Here is a 26,582-nt window from a genome sequence, read left to right on the forward strand (position 1 = left end):
GCTTTTCCAGTCATAATTCAAATGAAAGATTTACTATATAGCTATAAGAACAAGCACAGAAACTCTCGTGATTATCAAGCAAGTCACGGATGAACATTTTGAAGCCGACAATTATCAAACAGTTTTTACAGCTCTCGAAAATATTTAAACAATTATCGCAAAAAAAATAGCCAAACAGTTGATCAGCGTTTCGACAATTACATTGATCAAATTGCAATTGCAATTTGGTAAAGAAAGTGATTTTGGAGTGTGGCTGAATAATTTGTTGTGGTTTCTTGAGCGTTGCCACCTTTTGGCAGTGCATAGACGAGGTGGCAACACGTGAACGAAGTGAAAGCAGAGATCGATTTGCAATTTAAGAGTTGAAGCGCACAATTAAAATCTTTGCATTTTTGAACAATTACATCAGAGTGGCAACATTGTGTAGCGTTGCCACTTTTTGTACAAATTCATTGACGAAGTTTTTACAAAATAGGAACTTCTTCAGTTAATTAAAAGATGATGCCAATTGTATTACGTTTCAGTAAAATGGCAACATTGGGGGCGAGCTTGCAAAGAGTTGCCACCTATTATATAAACTAAATATTGGTCTGGCAACACTAAACGAACTTAACTTGAGATTGTCGATCGCGTTTATCTAGTCACATCAAGAATACATTTAATATTATTTCAATTTCAGTTTCAATTTCTTGAACGTTTCCTAAGTGTTGCCACATTGTTCTAAGCCGCATTTAATTGGGCAGCACTAAAGCGAAAGAGTTTTATTTCTGATTCAACTTGCGGTTATCTTATGTACACTAAATGAGTTCGAAAGCAAGAAAGGTGGCAACTCTGCGCAAGCTTTTAGAGACCATTCTTGCTGCTGCTAAGGTCTATCGATTATTTAATCGATTAATAGGAATTATGATTGTGGGCAAATTGAAAAGTCCTTGAAAAGGGAAATTATGTATCGATATTTTATCGATAAATACAGTCTTAACATATTATAATTGTTGGCATATTAAAATGACTTTTGAAATGAGAATCGAAGCAGAAAGCTGTTCAATCAAAGCTTTTTTACAGCCAAAATTATATACCCAAAAAAAGTATCGCTATTTTATCGAAAAATGTTGCTTACAGAAACGATAACTTTATACAAATTGAAAAGTCTTTTGGCAACGAATAAAAACAGAGCGTAGATCAGTCTTCAGCATTGTCCAGAAAGTCGATCTCAGATCATAAAGTTCCGTTTTATGGGTGTCAAACTCTTGGAAATTTTTTGAATGGAGCGTCCCTCGCAGAGGCCTTGCCACAGTCATTGGCATTTGGATATTGCCGCTTTCTTTGCTGTGGACGTGGGAAAATTTGCCGCATTGTCGCATAGAACAAAAGACGTTGCAGTCGCTGTCGCAGTCGCTGTCCGCGTCGCAGCCAGCGTCAGCAGCGGGCCAAACGCAGTCGGCCATATGATGAAGCGTTATGCAAGCCCAGTCACAGGGGCCGACGCCGCTTGCAATTGTGGGTCTGGAGCTTTGAGCTCGTAGCCCAAAGAGACCCCGAGACCGAGAGAGGTCGTTGGCATTGCGGCAGATTGTTTGGTAGATTGGCAGATTGACGGACTGACGGATTGGCAGATTGCTGGAGTTGCGAGATCAGAGAGGGTGAGACTTCCATTATGTACACATGTATATATATATATATTATGGGCCAGTTTATTTGCACGGCTCGGGTAATTGACTTTAGCCGGTGATGATCATCAAAATGGACCACGTTGATTGCGGCGATAATTGCGACATACATAAAGCCCAGTCGAGAGACACGTAGACGCAGGAATGGAGAATGAATTGAATAAAAGAGCGAGTGAGAGAAAGAGAGAGAGAGAGAGGGAAGCAGAGACAGCGCAAGTGAGAGTGACTGAGCGACTAGCACATACTCAGCAATTCCTATCTTCTATTATTAAAATTTGTGGCTCTCAAAAAGCTGTCTTTCAAAATCGATACTTATCGATAAGCTATCGATATTTTATGCCCAAAGCTAATAGACTTATAATACATATAGCATCTATAGTTCACTGAGATATGCTCCAAAAAACGTATTATTAAAATTTGTGGCTCTCAAAAAGCTGTCTTTCAAAATCGATACTTATCGATAAGCTATCGATATTTTATGCCCAAAGCTAATAGACTTATAATACATATAGCATCTATAGTTCACTGAGATATGCTCCAAAAAACGTACTTAATAAAAAATAAGACCTCTGTGACGTCTCTCAAAAATCGATGTTTAAAAATCGATACCTATCGATAAGTTATCGAAGTGCCTAATGCTAATAGACTTAAATGCGTACAAGGTATAAAAGAAGACAGAGGCAAGTACAGCTGAGGGTGGGTGTAGAACAAGAGAGAGAGAGAGAGAGATGGGGAGTGTGGGAGCTAGAGTGAGAGGGATAGATAGATAGAGGGCAGGACCGGTGCTGCCGGGCGGCAGATAGACATAAACGTGTTGCCTTTTGTGTGATTCATTCAGAACAATGCAAAGGCAGACAAACAGACTGTCAGACTGTCAGACAGACAGACGACAATCAACGCAAACTGAGAAGCTAAGCAGCTCCAGGGGGGAGGGCAGAGCTGGGGGGGCTGGGCATATTATTGTTGTTGTGGTCGTTGATCGCTCGTTGGCCACAGTCAAATTAAATTAACAACAACAAAATTAACAACAACCAGTCAAGACGGCAAATGACACAAAAAAAAAAAAAAAAAAAAAAAAACAAAGAAGAAAAAAAAAGTGAAAATTGTTGTTTATTGTAGTTCGTCCGGTCCGTAATTTTCGAGACGGATATTTGCGGTTCTTTTTCGGGGACAGCCCATTTATAGAGAGACGGGGAGACCAGACTGTGAAATTCTTCAATTGTCTTGACTCTCAGCAAGCCACATGAATTTCAATAGGCTTAAGCCAAAAAAATTATACCAAATAGCTTGCTTAGCTCTCGGTACGCCGGGGACGACGAGCGGAATGAACGAAACGTTTTCAAAATATGGCTCGAAGTTCGACGCTTTTATGTAGCCAAAGATCCCGTTTAATAGGTAAACAAATTACAAATGAGAAACAAAAAAAAAAACAAGTTCAACGATTTGCAAGCAGACTGCAAATTGGGTTTGAACCATGCTGGTTCAAACCAGCTATTCAAATTTTATTATCTAGCTGAAGCGAAGCTTGAAATAGACTGTAACCAAAGATACACAAGCTGCTTCTCTCTTTTTATTGCCCGCTCTCTCTCTCTCTCTCTTTCTCTCTTTTTTGCTCTCTTTGCTTCTCTCCCTCTTGCTCTTCATCTCTTTAACATTATCAGTGTAAATCTTGCTTTTCCTCTCTCTCTATCTGTCTCTTTTTATTGCTAGCTCTATCTCTCTCTCTCTCCCTTTTCTGTGCCCCTTTTACTCTTACTCTCTTTTTCTCTCTCTCCCTCTCTCTCTCTCCTCATTTTTCTTGCTCTCTCGCTGCCTGCCTCTCTTTCTCAACTCTGCCTCCCTCTCCTTATCTACCTTACTGTCACACACCCTCTCTTTCTTTCCCTCTCTCTCTCTCTCTCTCTCTCTCTCGTACTCTCTCTTGCGCTTTCTCTCTTTCGTGCTTCTCCTCACACAGATATATATATCATATAAAGCCACAAAAACGAACGATCGTTCATTTTAATATTCTGCACTTTAATATATTTAATATAGTCTGCGGTATTTCAGCTTAAGTCCGAAACTTTCCTTTGCCAATAATTTGATGTGGTTAACACTGTGTTGTGTCTGGGCAGCTTGTCCATTGTCTTCTTAGCCACACGAAGCGTACAAAGCACCCAATTATCTATGCCCCTTTGCCCGGTTTATTATCAGAAAAGACGGAAAATTGTGGCTGCCACTGGAAATGGGACCGGGACTGGGACTGGAGTTGGGACTGGAGTTGGAGCCACACTCAACACTTGGCAAACGCAACATTTCACACGCTGCAGCGGGGGTAAGGGGTAAGGGTTGCGGAGGGGTGTGTAGGGGGAGGGGGGGGGTGGGGTGGGTTAGACTTTGTATCCAAGATAGGTTTGTTGAGTTTAGTTTAATTAGCTTCAGCCTTCACTTTGATGGGGCTGTCGCAAGTAGCGCTGACTAGTTGGCAGAGCGAATGGAGAGAGAGACGGGGCGCAGTGCCAAGGGGTAAGGGGCAGGGGGGCGGCGCTCATTTAGCGGACTCTTTCATGGCAGGCAACAACTGCAGCCACGCCCCGCCGAGCAGGCCGCCCACTTTGGCTCGTTATTCGTGTCAACATGTGTTGCATATTATGTAAATTATATTTTGCAGGGCCACAGCTGAGGAGGGGGAAGGGGGTGAGGGGGTATGGGGTATGGGGTTAGCAAGAGAGCGGGTTAGAGGGGAGCCCCAAAGACTTTGGGCCCAAGTAGCGCCCAACGGGGCCTCAAAGATGTTGAAATGGGCACATAAAGCAATTTAACTGTTTAATGCGGCCCTCCCCCCTCTCCCCCCCTCTCCGCTGCCTGCCTTAAAAGGGGGCGGCGGGCTGTGTGAACTTGTTGTTGTTGTTTTTGTTGTTTTTGTTAGTTGCCCAGTTTTTGGTTGTTTACGCGATTATTTTCCATAGTTTTTTCTTGTTCGTTTTCTTTTTTCTTTTTCTTTTTTTTCGCTAAATTTATCTGATTTCCCAGCATTGGAAAGAAGGCGCGGCAAAGGCAAAGGCATTTTTATTTTTGGAAATGATTTCAAACGCATCTCAAGGTGTGATAAACATTCGTGTAAACAAATCAAATCAACAAATACTGAAACTAACTGCGATGTCTCTCGCCCAACCGCCCAACCGCCCCCTCCTTATCCCCATTCAATATTTGTGGCAAGTACCAGCGAGTCGTTCGGATTTGTAATATAAACACAATTGAAGAAAACTGTGAACATGTTTACAGTGGCAGCTGCTGTTCGAGGGACGCAATTCGGTTGCTCGATATGGCCAATATATCTTGTCAAATCGATCTGACAGATCGAAAAGAGACCTTCGACAGGTTCAGAAAAGCTAGCGTAAAAATTACGATATCTGCAGCAAGCCGAAGAATGAATACTCTAGTGGCGCCTTGTCCTTTGCAGTTATGTGAGAATAGCGAAGCTTCCTTTGATGAAAACATCCCAGAAGATTTTGCCATAAAAGAAACTACTTTTCGATCGATTGTTCCTATGGGAGCTATATAATATGTTGGTTCGATGCTGACAAGAATTTGCATACATGAAAGGACCAAAGTGAAACTTATAAATGCCGCGCTTGTAGAGTATCTAGATATTTTGAAAAACAAAAGATTTTTCCATACAAAAAAGCTACTTTTTGACCGATTGTTTCTATGTCTATATGATATAGTTAGCCGATCCGTCGGGTTCCAATATATGTACCTTGAAGAAGATAGCTTTAAAACTGAGCGACTTGTTCGCATAGAAACTGGCAGACGGACGGAAAGACCAAGGCACTTGGCTTTATCAACTGTTCTGTTGTTGCTGATCTAGAATATATATAATTAACGGGTTCGGAGATGTCTCCTTTTATGCATTACACATTCCATGACAAAGTTATATTATCCTCTACAAGGTTATACAAAAATAAATACTGTATTAATATTTACTTTCCTTTTAGATACAAAATTCTTAAGGCTCAAAATTACAAATACTAAAATATTAGAATAAATTTGATTTGCAGCTTCGAACCGGTTCGGTTCATGAGCGGTTGGGCTGCCAATGTCCTGCCTTTGAAACCGGTTCGTAGAACTTGTGTCTTGGACGGAATCGGTTCATTAATTAGCTTGTGTTTACGGCGGATTCGGTTCAAAGAGCTGGAGTTTCGAATGGAGTCGGTTCAGAAAACGAGTTCGGAATCGGTTCGTAAAGCTGGTGTTTGCTTCAACTGGTTCGGTTCGTGGAATATATATATTTAAAAACGCATTCGAACCGGTTTTTCATATATATTAATATTAGATGAACCACAAATGCAAATAATACCAAACGAGTTAATGGGAAAAAATTAATTTCTCCAACGTTTTCTCAAGCTAAACATTTCTTGGCTGTCCAATAGTCACACAATTTTCGTGTTTGAATGCAAAACTTTGAATTCTCGACGGTTTTTTAGTTAATTTTCCAAATGCATTTCAATAACAGATCCTAAAGTATCTTCGCACTTTGCGCGCAATCCTTGGACTAAGTCTGATTAAAAATAGACATGAAACAGTCGTAAATAATCGCACAAGTGTATATGCTATGCAGATATATATATATGTATATATGTATAAGCTGTATACATATGTGTGTGTGTGTGTGTGTCTATTATATAATTGGCTAGCTCAAATTGGAAGTGGAAACAATTGCCATATGTAGATCGAGTGCTCGACGGGACCACAAGACGCTCGGCGCTGCCAATGATGATGATGATTGAAATGACGATGATGATGATGATGATTGGAATGATGATGACGATGACGACATCGCGCAGTTTTTGTGCAAAGTGCGAACAGGCAATTTACATGCACACAGACACAAAAATACAAGCGAAACGAACTCATGGATACAGATACAAGCCGAGTGACTGACAGATATATATGACATATGAATTACTGAATGCGACGCTGTTAATTGTTGTCGTTGTTGTTGTTGTTGTTGTTTTGGTTATGCCTCAAATAGTTCAATTGAACAGCCAGCAAACAACTTCAAAGTAACGGATACAACTGCGAAATTCGCATTAAAACAACTTTGAGATACATTTGTATCTACAGAAGCGCAACGCTGGCAATGCACCTGCCCAGATGCCCAGACGCTATCAGTTGCATTGCAGCTTCAAGCTGCTGTAGGTGGCTGTAGGGGCGGGGAGAGAAGTGGCTGAGCGGGGGAGGGGGTGAGGAGCTAAGGGGTTTGACTAGACAGAAGCGAAGGTTGTGTCGCGCATTGCGAATGCATTTTAATTTGCTCGACTTGAAACTATTTGCGCATAAGCTAAACGGCCGGAGCGAGAGGGAGAGAGACAGTGAGAAAGAGAGAGAGAGAGAGAGAGGGAGAGAGAGAGAGAGAGAGAGAGAGAGAGAGAGAGAGAGAGAGAGAGAGAGATACATAGAGAGATATAGAGATTAAGAGAGAAACAGTGACGGACAAAAGAGAGAGAGAGAAGGAAAAGAAGACAGACGTATTCAGAGAGCGTGGAGGGAGACATATTCAGAGAGCGTGGAGGGAGGCGGAGAGTGAAAGAGACGCACAACTATGACAATTGCGGCGCGACAAAAAACGCTGCCAAAACGCGGCTTTTTTCTTGCTTTACTTTTTTTTTTTGGTTGTCAATTTCACCCACAACCCGCGACAAATGGACAGACAGAGACAAACAACAATAACAACAACGAGACAATGGCATTCATCATCATCAGACAATGGCAACTCCCAGCCAACAGCGCCCCTCTGCCCCACCGCACCACCCGAAACCCCCCACAAACCACACCACACGCCGCACGCAAACAGCTAACAAAGGGAGCGCCCATTGTTTCTATTGGCGTTTGCTTTTCATTTTAAAAGTCCAGAGAAACAACAATAACGAAAAAATAGTGCGATTGTAGATACCCTATAATACGCGTGTGGGCCATAGCCGACTATTTGCTGTCGCTTGAAATCTGCAAGAAATTTATATATAAATATTATATATTTTAATGATGCTTCCTTCTACACCGATATATTCTATATGCATATATTCTTGATCAGGCCGAGATCTAGAGATTTGACATTTGAGATATGTATAAAAAATCGTTTCATTTTACAAGATAGATACATCAAATAAGATATGTAGGTTCTCCAAAATTGTACGGAGATATTACGTTATTTGCAGTAAAAGTAGAAAACAATGAATACCCCTTAAATCGTTGAAACTATGCAAGTCCTGTACATCGCAAGTGTGAGAGAGAGGAAGAGAGACCGAAACATATATGGCATTCAATAATGCAATTCTTGTAGCGAGAGAGAGAGAGAGAGCAGAAGGAATATGCTTTTCAATATAGTATAAAATTAATGGATGCCCTGTAATAATTCACTTCAAAGTATAGCAAGAGAGAGAGAGAGAAATAGAGAAAAAAGTTCATGAGAAAAAGAGCGAAGAAGAATTGGCTATCAATAGAAAATTAAACTAAAAAAATACCCTGTATTAAGTAGAAACAGAGAAAGAGAGAGAGAGAGAGAGAGAGAGAGAGAGAGAGAGAGAAAGAGAGAAAGAGAGAGAGAGAAACAAAGGCATCGATTCCAATATAATATGAGCTCAAAGAATACCCTGTAAGATGGAGAAACTACTCAAATGTTATATAGCGCGCGATAAGAGATAGATAGAGAGAGAGAGAGGGAGAGAGAGAGAGAGAGAGAGAACGAAAGGGATATGGTTTTCAATATTGAGTGAAATCAATGAATACCCTGTAATTAGTAGAAACAATGTCAGAAAGAGAGAGAGAGAGAGAGAGAGGGCTGATCAGATATTGCTTTCAATATAATTGTAGATGAAGTAAAGCGAGGGAGAGAGAGAGAGAGAGAGAGACAGAGCAAAAAAGCGGAAGAGCTTTAATTTAGAGTATTACGAAATGTCGCCTAGCTAAAACATTTAATTTGACTGTAATTTCGCTGCGGTTGCAATTGTTGCGATTGTTGTTATTGTTGTTATTGTTGTTATTATTGTTATCGAGACAATCTCGCAGCTCCCATGCTGGTTAGCGTTGGGCAGGGGAAGAGAGTGCCGGTGGAGGGGAGGGGAGGGGGAGGGGGGTCGACTGTCTATGGCCCGCATGGAGCTGGCGGCGAGGTGCGGCAAGGTGTTGCACTAGTGCATTTGATTAATGCATTTAAAAAACACACGTATTTTCAATTATTTCTACAACTAACAAAAGAGAGAGAAAAGAAAGTTTTGACTGCAGCAAAAACAACAACAACAACAACAGCATCAACAACAACAACAACAACAACAAGTGTGCATAAAATGCGTATTTATGCAGGCTTTTTGTGTATTTCTTTTATATTTAGATTTTCAGCAACATTTGCTGCTGTTGTTGTTGCTGTTGTTGTTGTTGTTGTTGTTGTTGTTATAAATAAAATGTGGGTCATGTGCATCAAATTAATTAATTGGTGTCAATTGGCGGCATTTGCAGCGCGCGTTTCTTTAAGCTTTTCGCTTTGAATGCTGACCCACCCCCCCTCCCCCCTCCCCCCTCTCACTCACTCTCTCTCTCTTTTGCCAGCTCTTTTCTTTCGATTTCTTTTTTTTTCGGCTGCTAACTTGGCCAAATGCGGCTGACATAGTTGGCCATTACGGTTGCTATTCTGATTTCCACATGCCCCTCCCCCCCCCCCCCCCCCCCCCCCCCCCCCCCCCCCCCCCCCCCTTCCCCCTGCCCAGCCTAGACACTTCTGCTGCCCACGCTCTACACAGAACATGTCACATAAGCTAATCCGGATGCGCCTATAGCCGTAAACGCTTTAAGACAACAACAACAACGAGTAGGGGACTTTGGCTTTCCGGCCTGCGCCACGCCTTAATTCCCATGCCCCCTTTTGCCGCCTCAGCGATTGGTGTCAAGCGCTCATTTCCCTAATTTAGTTAACAATTTTCTTTTGCACTTATTATTATTATTATTATATTGTTGTTGTTTTTTGTTTTGTGTTTCATTTTGTGCCGTTTGCCTTTTACACTTGACGTTTTAGAAAACGCGCCCGAAACGCGCTCGAAACGCGCCGCGTGCGTTTGTGGGCGTTTATTTTCTTCTTTTTTGATACGTTTTCGAATTTTCTTTGTAGAATAATATTTTGTTCCGTTTGCTTTTGCTAAATTTATAGCCCAGTTGAGGTTGCAGATGATGATCTATGTGTGCGTGTGTGTGTGTGTGTGTGTGTGTGTGTGTGTGTTGTAGTTGTTGCCCAGTTTGTACGGGCAATTTTTGCGTTTAGTTTTTGGGCCGTGCGTCGTACGTTTATTTGTGTTCTTCTTCTTCTTCTTCTTCTTGCTCTTCTTCTTCGCCTTGTTGTTGTTGTTTTGTGTGTTTGTTTGTTGTTTGCATTCTATTTTTAGAGCATTTTCATTTCGAATTCGCAACGCGTAGTTTTACAACACACACAATTTTGTTGGGTGTTTTTTTTCCCACATTTTTTTTTTGTATTTTTCGCCCAGCAATTTTTCATTCACGCGCGGCAACATTAAATTTCAACAACAACAAAAAACTTGTAAGAATTTGTGTTTTATCGAAATTCATTTCAGCTTGTCAAAAACAAAAAAAAAAACAAATGTGCGTTTTTTTTCTGCGAAACACAAACAAAAACACGAACAAAAAAAAAATTAATAAATATAGAAAAAACAACAACAGCAGCCGACGCTCAGCTGTGAATCGAGCGCAACGGTTAAAATTCAAATACAAAAAAAAAAAAAAAACAACAACAAACTGTCCAAACACAACGCACCGAAGCGAGAGCTGACGACGAACCCAACCGCCTGCGCCGGAAGCTTAAAGTGGACTGAAACGAATCGAACCGAACCGAAACGCAGCAGCAGCAGCGGCGACAGCGGCAGCGGCAGCGCCAAAGCTGGCCATAAGACAGGCACAGTGGGCCGCAGCTGAAGAAAAAGCTGCCAGCACGCATTCAAGTCGGAGTTGATGCACGCACTCAATGGATAAGTTCTTATGTGAATTGGTTAGAATTCTAAAAAAAAAACATTTTAAAGACCTTAAGACCTTGAAGAGCGCAAAAACATGTATGTAAATTGCTAAAAGTAAATCTTTCGCTTAATTGTAAAAAATTTAATATATAAATATATATACATATATAATATATAATGATAGCTCAATAGAGCACAATCGTTTGTAAATCAGTCGTATGTAAATTTGGGTGAATGGGAATTGAATAATATTTAATCAACTGTAGCAACACATTTGTTACACTGTGCATGGTCTTGCAATGAAATGAAACGCAACGGAAATGAGACACTCTCTGAACGTCTCTCTCTCGCTCTCGCTCTCTCCCTCGCTCGCTCGCTCTGTGTTCTCGGTTCATCGATGGAACAGTTTGGCAGCCGAAACGAAGTTGCAAGCGGCGAGAAGCACGAAGCGTTGCAAGTGTTCGCCGTTGTTGTTGTTGTTGCTGTTGCAGCGCTTTGTTTACATTTGCAGCCAGTGCTAGAAGAGGAAGCAGCAGCAGCTGTGTAAGAAGAAGAGGCAGCAGCAAGTTGAGCTAATCGCAGATTTTTAATTACATTTTAGTTTTGGTGTCGAGCAGCGACGCCTGCGCAGTCTCCGCTTCAGCGGCTATTTAGCTTTCAATTGGCCAAGCAGCAGCCTTGATACGCAGCCATTAACAACATTAACAACAACATAAACATAAGAAAAGCAGCAGCAACAACAACAACAACAACAATAGATGAGTGTGTGAATGAATGGGTGCACACCCAAGGCTTAACAAGGAAAACATTGTAAGCGACAATGGCAACACTGGACAGACAAAAAAAAAAAAAAAAAACAACGACAACAAAAACGATAACGATTACGATAAACAACTATTGAGGTTAAGACAAGCCAGCCCAAAAAAAAAACTAACTTCGATTTCGGAAATTATGTTGAGAAATAAAATGTTGTTTCTTTTTTTTGGGTTTTTGCTAAAGATACTTTTGCCCAAATACTTAAAAAACTTATACTTTTATAGGTTATGTGTTCATTGCAAATTTGTGCACTTTTTTAGGCCATATTTTCAGCAAGCCGACGTTTAAATACTCTAGTAGACCTATTTCCAAACTGTTTTAAATACGAAGTTTGAATACTCTAGTTGACCTATTTCAATAGTTCGGAAATAGTAGTACTTTTTTATAGACATATATATCTTTTATGGCATACTTAAAAACTCTAGTAGATACAGGTCTAACAACCGATATTAATGAAATTTGTAAATGTCAGTTTTTACAGATATAGAAGATATTTAAAAATAAAAGCAATTTTCGCGCCTGAATTTAATTTTAGACCGATCGTTCAAATAGCAGCTATATAATATAGGTTGTCGATTCGGCTGACTGTACGGCATATGTGTTGGGAGCATCAAAGTCGGGTATACATATATGCGTGAGTAAATAGGACATGGCCAGAATCTACTTAGATTTTAATACTGATCAAGAGTATATAGATAATGATGAGATCGGAAATGTCATATTTTGGTACTTGTTATACCAAATGTCAAAATACCCACTTTTCTACAGAACTTATTTGTCAGCTGTGAGTTGCGGCGAGGGTATCTTCTAGTCGAGCACACGTCTAACATTTGTTTCCATTACAAATACAAATATGCAAATATGTTTACCGAATGTTTCACATACCAAGCATTCCGTTTGGCAACATATACAAAAACATTTCAGGCACATTATAAATCCGACGCGAATATCAATTTATTTTAAGCATTTACTAGCGGGCTTATAGAACAAATAGTATATATTTATTTATATACATCTATTTATTATATTTACTATATAAGCACACGAGTGAATTCTCAAAATAATATTTATTTTGTAGATAATTCTAATTGGTTTTCATGTCATGTTTGTTAGCAACAATTTTGTCGCCTGTACGCTGGACTGCGCTCTACGGCAACAATGCTGCTCAATCGCGCGTGTATTGTCATTAACATGATCGCCATTGTTGTCGGGTGGACGCTCTTCCGTTAGTCTGCTCAGCTCTCTGAGCTAACCTCCAGCCAACAGTGCTCCCACACCCGCCGCAGACCTCCTGCTCCTTCGCCTTCCAGTCTGCCTGTTGCTATTGTGCCCAATGCGCTGGCATGCGTGACGATGCGGCAAACAAATTTCCTGAGTGCGCACGCACACACACACAGCAGGCAGCAGAAAGTGTGAGAGAGAGAGAGAGAGAGAGAGAGAGAGAGCGAAAGAGTGGGAGAGCAGCGCTGGCTTTCGATATGTTCGGCAGCAGCAGAGCCCCAACAACAACAACTGCAATTACCGAATGCGTCTCAGTCGACGCGAGGCGTCACTCAGTGCAATTAAAGCGCCGCTTGATCGCAGCAGAGAGGCAGCAAAATGGAGGAGGTCAAGCGATATGGTCACACTTAACACTTTATAAATACTCCCCCACCCACACAAAAACGCACTTACCTAGATCATTGTAGAGCGTTGTGTTTAGCGCAATATCGTTGAGTCCGTTCATTCCATTGCCGAGGCACGTGTCGGAGTCGTTCTCGTTCTCCTCGGCCAGCGTGGGCGGCCCGTCCCACAGAGCTTTGGCGGGGCGACGGGCGCGATCCAGGCGCACGCGCGGTATATCCTCATAGCACACATCGCCAAGCTGCAGAAAGGCATCAGAGAAAGAGAGTTAGTTAAATAAAGAGAGAGAGAGAGAGAATGGGCTCAGTAAACAAATGAAAAAAAAAAAAAAAGAAAGAGTAAATAGCAGCTTCTCGCTTGTTGGTTGTTTGAGCATTACCCACCTCCAGCTCCTTTTTGGGTGTAGCCGGAAATATCTACAAGTTAGTAGCATTTTTTAGTATGATCCATATTAGTGGGTGCAAGAATGTGGAGGAAATAGAGATATAAGACAAAAGCACAGAATACATATATAGAAAATAAGCGTTGGAGAAGAATGTAATACGATATGGGCAAATGCGATAGAAATATGCTATTCGTTCGTATTCGTTACTTTCTACATGCTACTCGTAAGATCTTTATTAAAAGTTGCTACTCGCAAAGCACTTTTTAGAGTAAGTTTAGCGCGTCTCGTTACCAGCTACTTGTTAATCGTCATTCGTTGCATGCTACTCTCCACTCGTTACTTTCCACTTGCTACTCGTTAGTCCCCAATTACAAGTAGTTACTTGCTGTATCGGTTACCGCGTTATTTGCGTCTGTTGATTGTCACTCGTTGCATGCTAATCACTACTCGCCACTCGTTACTTTGCACTTGCTACTCGTTAGTTCTCAGCTAAAATTAATCTCGCATTTCTTGCTACTTGTCACTCACAACTCGCGACTCGCTACTCGTTGTCAGCACACAATATTCGTTTCTAGCAATTTGTTACTCGCCACTCGTTACTTACCGAAATCTCTTCGCTGCAGTAGGCAGTAAATGTTTGATCATCCTGCTGCAGCACACAATACAGCGGACCCCATGGTAGTGTTTTGATCAGGCGTGTCAGTTCACCCTCCGTTTCTGTAATCAAAGAGGGAAGACATTTAGATACATTAAATATTATAAGAGATAAACGAGGGAGATGAGAAGCACATGCTAAAGTTAGTTAGTTTTGGAATAAAAGGGTACAACCTAGCAGTCGCCAAAATTTAGTCAGCATATTAAAAACTGCTTGTGCTGACCGACTTATCGATTGACTAATTGATTGATCGACTGATTGATTGGATAATTTAAGTCTACATTAGTCCATACATACCAAAAATTCCAAGCTCTTTTTCAAACTTAGGTCTAGGTTTTATATTTGTAGCCTAGCGCCACCTAACGGCCAGCGACGACATCGCATTGGCACTTGCTAAGTGCGAATTTTGTTGCCTGCTTTCAGGCGGCGCCCAATATTACAATATACAGTGCGCGCGCATCAATTTGAAAAGGCGAACAGAAAAAAGCACCAAAAAATACCAAAAGCAAGCAGAACCAAGTGCCCGTGTGCCTCCTCTCCCCGCGCGCATGCAGACAATCAACACACTGTCTGTTACGCTGCCGCTGCACGCATGCGTGTTGCTAATAAGACAGCGGGACTACAAGCAAGAAGAATAAAATTATGAATGCAACTGCAACTGCAACTGCGTCAAATGCCGTTTGGCTGTTGCTGTGTGGAAAATTGTAGAAAATTGAAGCAGGAGAAGAAGAAAGGCAAGCAATGCGCAACCAACTTGAACTAAGTAACTGCTTATCCCACTCTCCCTACCCGGCTAGACCCTGCTCCAACATTTGCCTAGCCCGCATCTGATTCAATAATTCAATCCCATTCGTCTGCCTCGACTCAACAGCCCGCCACCTCCCCCCCATGAACCATGTTGCGTGGCCCCGCAAAATTCACAAAGTTCGTTTCACTTCGTTTCTTCTACGTTCTTGACGGCGCGCGTCGACGTCGGCGTCAGCGTCAGCGTCGACGTCAGCGTCAACGTATGCGATAACAATGTGAAGCGCAGCAACAGCAAAAACAACAAGATAAATAATAAAAATGAAAAAAGAAAACTGTTTTAATTTGTTGAAGTGGGAGAGAGAGAGAGAGAGGGGGGGGGGGCGAACAGCGAAAGAGAGTGTGAGGGAGGCGCAGGCGGAGGCTGTGAAGACGCGACGACCTAACGCGACCCAAAAAAAAAAAAAAAGGAAAAGAGAAGCAGAAGACAACATAAAAAGTCAAAACAGCATATGAATGAGAAACGTTTCTTTAAGGCTTGCCGACGAGTAAATACCCTGCAGAATATTGGACAGCAAAAGAAATAAATAAAAACAAAGCTTTGGGCTGATTTGTTGCCTACTTCACGAAATTGAATATATATAAAAAAAAATAAAAAAACATGATATATCTAGAGGAAAAAACGTTGTTTTCTATTTTGTAACAGAATATATCTGGTACAATATATGTTGTATTATATTTGGACATTTGTTTTCGTTTTTTTTTTTGCCAATTTGAATACAGAATTTTGAAAAGCCTACAAAAATCAGTTTTCTTTTTTGAGTATATTTTTTTTAGTGCATTTTAGTTTATAACTAAATGTTTCTATGGCATATGGCTATATTTTGTTGAAGTCCATGACAAAATATAAGGAACCTTATAAGCCGAACATATAAAAGATATATTTTCGACCAATAGTTGTTAAGTTCTTCAATCTGTATAATATGTATCTAGGCACAGTTTCAACAAGATTACTTTAAAAATGCGACAGTTTGCCTAGACAGGTGGTTGGATGGTTCGTTAAGAGGTGCATACCCATATCGACACGACGAAAATAGAGCAGCAAATGCATTTATATATAATATGTATACAATATTGAGGAATTTGATCAAAAAATCTTAAAAAAGGAGAGTTTATTTTCCGATCGATGCTTTCTATATAATATACTGATCCGATGTAGAAAAGAGTATGCTTCCTCTATGCGTAACACGTTTGATGACAAAATTCGAATGCCCTTCGCAAGGGTATCTCAAAGAAAACTTAAGCCAAACTTGGGTTAAAGCGTGGGGCAAGTACTTAATATAAAGACAAGAGCTTGCTCGAGGGGGCAGTGTTAAGGTGGTGGGGTAAGCATCGGGAGGAGGGGCAGGGGGAGGGAGCTCTATCATTTTCACAGACTAAAAACGAGGCACATTTTTTTTTTAGCTGCGGCGCCCGTCTGCGCATTTAACATAAATATTGTGTGTAATTGTTAAGACCACAGCCGCGGCTGACGTTGACGTTGACGTCGACTGCGACTGCGACGGCAGCGTTGCTCAGCAACTTTGCGTTAATTTTGAAACGTTCGTTTGCTCGTTGTTGTTGTTTTTTTTTTTTTTTTTGCATAAGAATTTCTCGCTTGCCGAGTTCAATGCACTTTGGTCAAAGCCAGCCGAGAGCTTTGCACTGGGCTCTGTCAAGGGCGGCGCGGCGCGGCGTTGAGCACTGAGGCGTGGCATTGGGGCGGACCACCTGTGTGCCAGACAACAGCTGTTTGTTACGTAACCGCCGGCAACTTTAGCGTTTCGATCAATTATCGTATCGATTGGACCCTCACTGGCGCATTGGCGCATTTTGCAACACTGTCCGGTTAATCGCATACGCTGATAATTGCACTTCATGAGAATTTCAATAATTTATGAAATATCATGCACCGCAATGAAGCTAAACAATGGTTCTCAGGTGTTTCCGGAGAGCGTTGAGGGGGAGGGGAGGGGGGGGGGGGGGTATATGCCCTGTAGAACGCAGCGGGAAATATCAACAAGCTATGCATGCAACTAGATCTTTAACAGGGTTACCAGATTTCTAAATAATGCATGTATAAATATGTCTCTGCGTTTTCTCATATCGCATTTGTTTAGGAAAAGCACTTTGACGTAATTCAAAGATCAATTTGTAAATGTTATGAGTTTTCTGATTCACATACGTTGTAAGTATCAAATGTATTTATTTATTGTTGCAGCATATTTTGTAAATAATATTTTTGTTTGCCCAGCTGTTTTGAAGATTCTTTGGACTTTGTCATCGGGCATTACAGAGTACGCTTATCAAAAATATGAATATTTTTATTATTTTATTGATATTAATATTTATTAATTTTATTATTATTAATGATATTATTATTGTTACCATCATTACCAGAATCATTAGCATTGGCATTAGCATTGGCATTCGCTTTAGCATTGGCATTCGCTTTAGCATTAGCATTAGCACTAGCGTTATCATTAGCATTATTATTAGCATTTGCATTAGCATTAGCGTTATTATTAGCGTTATCATAAGCATTAGCATTAGCATTGGCATTCGCTTTAGCATTAGCATTAGCATTAGCACTAGCGTTATTATTAGCGTTATCATTAGCATTAGCATTAGCATTAACATTATCATTAGCATTAGCATTAGCATTAGCATTAGCATTGGCATTAGCGTTATTATTAGCGTTATCATTAGCATTAGCATTAGCATTGTTATTGTCATTGCTAATATCATTATTATTATTATTATTTTTTATTAATCTAGCATTAGTATTTATTTAAGATTCTAACTCATTTTTTTGCTGGCATCCTTGCCTGGGTATTGAACCCGAATTCTCGTAGTGCACTTGCCTGAACATTTATTTCTAGCATTACTATACAATTGATGCACTTGATTTGTATTTGTCTTTTTATTGTTGCATATTATTTATAGAACTTGGTACTCTGCTTTATTTGCATATGCTTGCTTCTATAATTAACAACAAATATTTCCAACAAATTCTTTTTGAATCTCACATGAGTTCAAGCTGTAAACTGAACTTGCATTTAACCAGCAATATATTTAAACAATAAACGATATGAGACAACTGTTCACAGCGGAAGTTGAACTTGCATTGTGACAGTTTTAGTCTGTGGTTAAGTTAAATCACAACTTGGTTAATTTTAACTAGGCAAGTTGAACTTATCCGAAGCATTCTCAATTATAAACAATATACCTAATCTTAGAAATATAGAAGTATAGAGTATACAAATATTATTGTATTTTCTTTGTTTTCTAGCTGAGTTTGTTTTAAGCATATTAAATAACTGTTAGACGAGTCAATGTTATATTTATGTGCCTTGCAATACGAGAGGAGGTCTGCTTGAATACCCCTTGAAAGTCGGTTGAAATGAGTTATACTAGTTTTGTGCACATGCCCATAACGTATATATATATATATATATATTATTGATTCCTGATCGAGCCGAGAGTTGTCTTAGTAATATTTTTCTGCCTGTCTGTGAAAACTCTTGGATATCAATTCCCAATCTCTCGGATATAGTTAAATTAATAAAAGAGAAAAGAAAGAAACTAGAGAAGAGAAGGAATGAAAGACAAAGAAAAATAAATTAAATACAAATAAAAATATGAATTGAAATTCAAAATATATATTCGATAAGAAGTCTCCAAGCATATAGTTAAACAATTTTAACTAGATAAGAAAAATACATTTAATAAATGCCCAAAGCAGCCGAAGGAATTAAAAACAAATGTAGAAAAAATAAGAAAAACAAAAAAAAAAACCAAAAAAAGAGGAAAAACAAAAACAAAAACTTCGCCAATTAAAAGTAATTTAAAATAATTTATGCGATGCGTCATTAATGCTTTAGTGTGTGTGTGTGTGTGTGTGTGTGTGTGTGTGTGTGTGTGTGTGTGTGTGTGTGTGTGTGTGTGTGTGTGTGTGTGTGTGTGTGTGTGTGTGTGGGAGGGTGTGGCAGCACGTACATGTGTTGCGGTTAAATTGGGAGTGAGAAGTGGGCAGTGGGGAGGGGGGAGGGGGCGACAGACGTTTCAGTTCTAGTGACGATCGACGCGCCAAGTTTGTTGGCCCCCCCCCCCTCCCCCTCCCCCGCCCACGCCCACGCCCCCGACCCTGCTTGCAGCTAAGCTGTTTTCACTCGCCCTGTCGCAGCAAAACCAAAATCGAAACCAAGAACAAGAAAAACATACATAAGTCAAAAAGAGCTATGCTTGGCTGGCCGACTACTGCATACCCTTGCAAAAGTGTTGAGCCAAGAATTGGTCAATTTTTACAAGCAACGAAGTTCGTTTGAGCGAGAGAGTAAGAAGATCTTTGGCAGACCGAATATTGAATACCCTTGTGCGAATTGTAAAGCATTAAGACTGAGAGACTAGTTCGCACAGAAACAGACAGACAGACGGACGGACAAACAGGCATGGCTTTAACTTTGTTGATGCGAATCTGTGATGGGATATACATATATTCCTTACGATATCGGGGCTGTCTCCTTCTATGCTTTAAACATATCAAGAAGAAGAAAATTATGATAGCCTTTACAGGGTTTAAATTTTAACCGACTCTTGCCAAAGAATTATAGAAATTCGATATTATAAAGAAAATCTTAGTAAGAGCAGTTCTGACAAGAACTTAGTTCTTTAACAATATAACAATCGATCGCTCACATTGTTTCTACACAATCGATAAATATCGATTTACAGATAAAGTTTTTTTGATAATATTGTGGAGCTAAGAAGAGCCAGACACAACATATTGAGTAAGTAGTTTGTCGGATTGAGACTATTTCATGCCCTTCCTGATTCCCAGCCCAAATAGCCTTCGACTTTGGTAGCCTGTGTGCGTTGTGGCTGAATGTAGAAGCAGAGGTGCGCAGGTTACCAATCCAGACAAAATATATAAACTATTTAGTCGCAATATCAAGCCATTCTATAAACATCTTTTCGCCTTTTCTTATGTGTTACACGCTTCGGGACAAACTTAAAATGCCCATCGGCAAGGGCATGAGCATGGGAATAGAGTTATTTTAAAAATGGCGCATATTAAACACCCAGCAGGAACATATGACATTCCAAATTTAGGTGTAAAGCTGTGAGTGCGTGTGTTTTTATGTATAACCCATCTGATTGACCGCTTGCAGCAAATATATGTCGAATGTCAGCCGATCAAGTTATACGCTGACGGAGAATTACATATATACATATATATATATAGATGTAGATATATACATATGTATATGTGCTGATCTATATATAATGCCTGCGTGAGTAGCACACGTGCATAAATTGTGATACCCGCCGCTGAGCTAGGGCATTCGAAATGTGTTTTAGTTTTTGTCGTGGCAGGCGCCAACATGAGAAGCAACAACAACAACAACAACACGCAGGGCGACAACAATGGAAGCTGAGACGCGGCATCAGCTACTTCCGCATAGGCAAGCAGCTGCTGCTCCAGACATTGCCCCAAACAGAGGCAACTCCACCCCCCCCCCCCCCTCCTCCCCACCTCACGGACTATGTGTGTGGGTGCAACTGATGGAGACTGACAGACGAACAACAAACGCATCAGGTCTTGGGGGAGCGACGGCGGGGGTGGGGCGAAAGTTTATAGATGGTTGCGTTTTTTTCATCTCTTTATTTTTTATACCCTGAACCCATTAAAATTGGGTATAAGGGTATAATGTATTTGTGCAAAATCCAAATGTATGTAACAGACAGAAGGAAGCATCTTTTTTTAATGAATGCCATATGATAGTAGGGATCCGTACGCGTTCAAAAAGGTATAACATATTAAAATAAGATTATATTTACCCGAGATATTACAAAAAAACGTCAAACAAGTTGAGATATTCGAACCTACCCCGATTTTGGAAAAAAACGTGATGTAACCCCTTGCTTTTTTGTCGATTTTGGTCAAATTTTAGATTTTCATATTTTTGATGCCAATCGATAGTACTGATCCTTACGAGCTCAAAATGGTATAAAATTCCAAAATCTGACATTATTTGGCCGAGATATGCCAAAAAATCATCAAAAAAGGTTGATTTTGAAAACGAATCGGTTTTTTATCAATCACTTTTTCTTACCCATCGATTTTGAATTTCTTTGAATGCCAATTTATGGTAGGGATCCCTACGAATTCAAAAAGGTATAATATTTCAAAATCCGACAATATTTACCCGAGATATTCGAAAAAAATCATCGAAAAAGTTTTGATTTTTGAACCGACCCCGAATTTGAAAAAAAACGTGATGTAAGGTTATGTCGTTTGGAACGCCATATCTCCGCCTGGAGTTATGTCGTTTTGGAACGTCATATCTCCCGCGGAGCTATGCCGTTTTGGAACGTCATATCTCCGCGCGGAGTTATGTCGTTTCAAAACGACCTTTTCGATTTTCATATTTTTGATGCCAATCGATAGTACTGATCCTTACGAGCTCAAAATGGTATAAAATTCCAAAATCTGACATTATTTGGCCGAGATATGCCAAAAAATCATCAAAAAAGGTTGATTTTGAAAACGAATCGGTTTTTGGTCAATCATTTTTTCTTACCCATCGATTTTGAATTTCTTTGAATGCCAATTTATGGTAGGGATCCCTACGAATTCAAAAAGGTATAATATTTCAAAATCCGACAATATTTACCCGAGATATTCGAAAAAAATCATCGAAAAAGTTTTGATTTTTGAACCGACCCCGAATTTGAAAAAAAAAAACGTGATGTAAGGTTATGTCGTTTGGAACGTCATATCTCCGCCTGGAGTTATGTCGTTTGGAACGTCATATCTCCCGCGGAGTTATGTCGTTTTGGAACGTCATATCTCCCGCGGAGTTATGCCGTTTTGGAACGTCATATCTCCGCGCGGAGTTATGTCGTTTCAAAACGACCTTTTCGATTTTCATATTTTTGATGCCAATCGATAGTACTGATCCTTACGAGCTCAAAATGGTATAAAATTCCAAAATCTGACATTATTTGGCCGAGATATGCCAAAAAATCATCAAAAAAGGTTGATTTTGAAAACGAATCGGTTTTTGGTCAATCATTTTTTCTTACCCATCGATTTTGAATTTCTTTGAATACCAATTTATGGTAGGGATCCCTACGAATTCAAAAAGGTATAATATTTCAAAATCCGACAATATTTACCTGAGATATTCGAAAAAAATCATCGAAAAAGTTTTGATTTTTGAACCGACCCCGAATTTGAAAAAAAACGTGATGTAAGGTTATGTCGTTTGGAACGTCATATCTCCGCCTGGAGTTATGTCGTTTTGGAACGTCATATCTCCCGCGGAGTTATGCCGTTTTGGAACGTCATATCTCCGCGCGGAGTTATGTCGTTTCAAAACGACCTTTTCGATTTTCATATTTTTGATGCTAATCGATAGTACTGATCCTTACGAGCTCAAAATGGTATAAAATTCCAAAATCTGACATTATTTGGCCGAGATATGCCAAAAAATCATCAAAAAAGGTTGATTTTGAAAACGAATCGGTTTTTGGTCAATCATTTTTTCTTACCCATCGATTTTGAATTTCTTTGAATGCCAATTTATGGTAGGGATCCCAACGAATTCAAAAAGGTATAATATTTCAAAATCCGACAATATTTACCCGAGATATTCGAAAAAAATCATCGAAAAAGTTTTGATTTTTAAACCGACCCCGAATTTGAAAAAAAACGTGATGTAACCCCTTGCTTTTTTTTCGATTTTGGTCAAATTTTAGATTTTCATATTTTTGATGCCAATCGATAGTACTGATCCTTACGAGCTCAAAATGGTATAAAATTCCAAAATCTGACATTATTTGGCCGAGATATGCCAAAAAATCATCAAAAAAGGTTGATTTTGAAAACAAATCGGTTTTTGGTCAATCATTTTTTCTTACCCATCGATTTTGAATTTCTTTGAATGCCAATTTATGGTAAGGATCCCTACGAATTCAAAAAGGTATAATATTTCAAAATCCGACAATATTTACCCGAGATATTCGAAAAAAATCATCGAAAAAGTTTTGATTTTTAAACCGACCCCGAATTTGAAAAAAAAACGTGATGTAACCCCTTGCTTTTTTTCGATTTTGGTCAAATTTTAGATTTTCATATTTTTGATGCCAATCGATAGTACTGATCCTTACGAGCTCAAAATGGTATAAAATTCCAAAATCTGACATTATTTGGCCGAGATATGCCAAAAAATCATCAAAAAAGGTTGATTTTGAAAACAAATCGGTTTTTGGTCAATCATTTTTTCTTACCCATCGATTTTGAATTTCTTTGAATGCCAATTTATGGTAGGGATCCCTACGAATTCAAAAAGGTATAATATTTCAAAATCCGACAAGATTTACCCGAGATATTCGAAAAAAATCATCGAAAAAGTTTTGATTTTTGAACCGACCCCGAATTTGAAAAAAAACGTGATGTAACCCCTTGCTTTTTTGTCGATTTTGGTCAAATTTTAGATTTTCATATTTTTGATGCCAATCGATAGTACTGATCCTTACGAGCTCAAAATGGTATAAAATTCCAAAATCTGACATTATTTGGCCGACATATGCCAAAAAATCATCAAAAAAGGTTGATTTTGAAAACGAATCCGAGATATGCCAAAAAATCATCAAAAAAGGTTGATTTTGAAAACGAATCGGTTTTGGGTTAATCATTTTTTCTTACCCATCGATTTTGAATTTCTTTGAATGCCAATTTATGGTAGGGATCCCTACGAATTCAAAAAGGTATAATATTTCAAAATCCGACAATATTTACCCGAGATATTCGAAAAAAATCATCGAAAAAGTTTTGATTTTTAAACCGACCCCGAATTTGAAAAAAAAACGTGATGTAACTAACCCCTTGCTTTTTTTTCGATTTTGGTCAAATTTTAGATTTTCATATTTTTGATGCCAATCGATAGTACTGATCCTTACGAGCTCAAAATGGTATAAAATTCCAAAATCTGACATTATTTGGCCGACATATGCCAAAAAATCATCAAAAAAGGTTGATTTTGAAAACGAATCCGAGATATGCCAAAAAATCATCAAAAAAGGTTGATTTTGAAAACAAATCGGTTTTTGGTCAATCATTTTTTCTTACCCATCGATTTTGAATTTCTTTGAATGCCAATTTATGGTAAGGATCCCTACGAATTCAAAAAGGTATAATATTTCAAAATCCGACAATATTTACCCGAGATATTCGAAAAAAATCATCGAAAAAGTTTTGATTTTTAAACCGACCCCGAATTTGAAAAAAAAACGTGATGTAACCCCTTGCTTTTTTTTCGATTTTGGTCCAATTTTAGATTTTCATATTTTTGATGCCAATCGATAGTACTGATCCTTACGAGCTCAAAATGGTATAAAATTCCAAAATCTGACATTATTTGGCCGACATATGCCAAAAAATCATCAAAAAAGGTTGATTTTGAAAACGAATCCGAGATATGCCAAAAAATCATCAAAAAAGGTTGATTTTGAAAACAAATCGGTTTTTGGTCAATCATTTTTTCTTACCCATCGATTTTGAATTTCTTTGAATGCCAATTTATGGTAGGGATCCCTACGAATTCAAAAAGGTATAATATTTCAAAATCCGACAAGATTTACCCGAGATATTCGAAAAAAATCATCGAAAAAGTTTTGATTTTTGAACCGACCCCGAATTTGAAAAAAAACGTGATGTAAGGTTATGTCGTTTGGAACGTCATATCTCCGCCTGGAGTTATGTCGTTTTGGAACGTCATATCTCCCGCGGAGTTATGCCGTTTTGGAACGTCATATCTCCGCGCGGAGTTATGTCGTTTCAAAACGACCTTTTCGATTTTCATATTTTTGATGCTAATCGATAGTACTGATCCTTACGAGCTCAAAATGGTATAAAATTCCAAAATCTGACATTATTTGGCCGAGATATGCCAAAAAATCATCAAAAAAGGTTGATTTTGAAAACGAATCGGTTTTTGGTCAATCATTTTTTCTTACCCATCGATTTTGAATTTCTTTGAATGCCAATTTATGGTAGGGATCCCAACGAATTCAAAAAGGTATAATATTTCAAAATCCGACAATATTTACCCGAGATATTCGAAAAAAATCATCGAAAAAGTTTTGATTTTTGAACCGACCCCGAATTTGAAAAAAAAAAACGTGATGTAAGGTTATGTCGTTTGGAACGTCATATCTCCGCCTGGAGTTATGTCGTTTGGAACGTCATATCTCCCGCGGAGTTATGTCGTTTTGGAACGTCATATCTCCCGCGGAGTTATGCCGTTTTGGAACGTCATATCTCCGCGCGGAGTTATGTCGTTTCAAAACGACCTTTTCGATTTTCATATTTTTGATGCCAATCGATAGTACTGATCCTTACGAGCTCAAAATGGTATAAAATTCCAAAATCTGACATTATTTGGCCGAGATATGCCAAAAAATCATCAAAAAAGGTTGATTTTGAAAACGAATCGGTTTTTGGTCAATCATTTTTTCTTACCCATCGATTTTGAATTTCTTTGAATACCAATTTATGGTAGGGATCCCTACGAATTCAAAAAGGTATAATATTTCAAAATCCGACAATATTTACCTGAGATATTCGAAAAAAATCATCGAAAAAGTTTTGATTTTTGAACCGACCCCGAATTTGAAAAAAAACGTGATGTAAGGTTATGTCGTTTGGAACGTCATATCTCCGCCTGGAGTTATGTCGTTTTGGAACGTCATATCTCCCGCGGAGTTATGCCGTTTTGGAACGTCATATCTCCGCGCGGAGTTATGTCGTTTCAAAACGACCTTTTCGATTTTCATATTTTTGATGCTAATCGATAGTACTGATCCTTACGAGCTCAAAATGGTATAAAATTCCAAAATCTGACATTATTTGGCCGAGATATGCCAAAAAATCATCAAAAAAGGTTGATTTTGAAAACAAATCGGTTTTTGGTCAATCATTTTTTCTTACCCATCGATTTTGAATTTCTTTGAATGCCAATTTATGGTAAGGATCCCTACGAATTCAAAAAGGTATAATATTTCAAAATCCGACAATATTTACCCGAGATATTCGAAAAAAATCATCGAAAAAGTTTTGATTTTTAAACCGACCCCGAATTTGAAAAAAAAACGTGATGTAACCCCTTGCTTTTTTTTCGATTTTGGTCAAATTTTAGATTTTCATATTTTTGATGCCAATCGATAGTACTGATCCTTACGAGCTCAAAATGGTATAAAATTCCAAAATCTGACATTATTTGGCCGAGATATGCCAAAAAATCATCAAAAAAGGTTGATTTTGAAAACAAATCGGTTTTTGGTCAATCATTTTTTCTTACCCATCGATTTTGAATTTCTTTGAATGCCAATTTATGGTAGGGATCCCTACGAATTCAAAAAGGTATAATATTTCAAAATCCGACAAGATTTACCCGAGATATTCGAAAAAAATCATCGAAAAAGTTTTGATTTTTAAACCGACCCCGAATTTGAAAAAAAAACGTGATGTAACCCCTTGCTTTTTTTTCGATTTTGGTCAAATTTTAGATTTTCATATTTTTGATGCCAATCGATAGTACTGATCCTTACGAGCTCAAAATGGTATAAAATTCCAAAATCTGACATTATTTGGC

The 26,582-nt window shown here is 38.9% G+C and overlaps 1 protein-coding gene across 4 annotated transcripts in view; it reads right to left on the reverse strand.

The window, feature by feature from the left end:
• LOC115766836 (probable Ras GTPase-activating protein) overlaps positions 1-26,582 on the reverse strand; it is an 81,913-nt gene that overhangs the window by 27,789 nt on the left and 27,542 nt on the right. For 2 of the 4 annotated variants that reach the window (XM_030710878.1, XM_030710876.1), the window contains exons 2-4: positions 14,089-14,201; positions 13,483-13,515; positions 13,151-13,340 (exon numbers count right to left, since the gene is read on the reverse strand). In XM_030710878.1, the coding sequence (XP_030566738.1) occupies positions 13,151-13,340; positions 13,483-13,515; positions 14,089-14,201 (336 nt within the window). The remainder of the gene's footprint in view (positions 1-13,150; positions 13,341-13,482; positions 13,516-14,088; positions 14,202-26,582) is intronic. The other 2 variants (XM_030710879.1, XM_030710877.1) reach the window with 1 other exon arrangement.

This window comes from Drosophila novamexicana, unplaced genomic scaffold (assembly GCF_003285875.2).
Source record: "Drosophila novamexicana strain 15010-1031.04,08,12 unplaced genomic scaffold, DnovRS2.1 tig00001270-arrow-arrow-pilon, whole genome shotgun sequence".
In the NCBI taxonomy this organism is placed as follows: Eukaryota; Metazoa; Arthropoda; class Insecta; order Diptera; family Drosophilidae; genus Drosophila; species Drosophila novamexicana.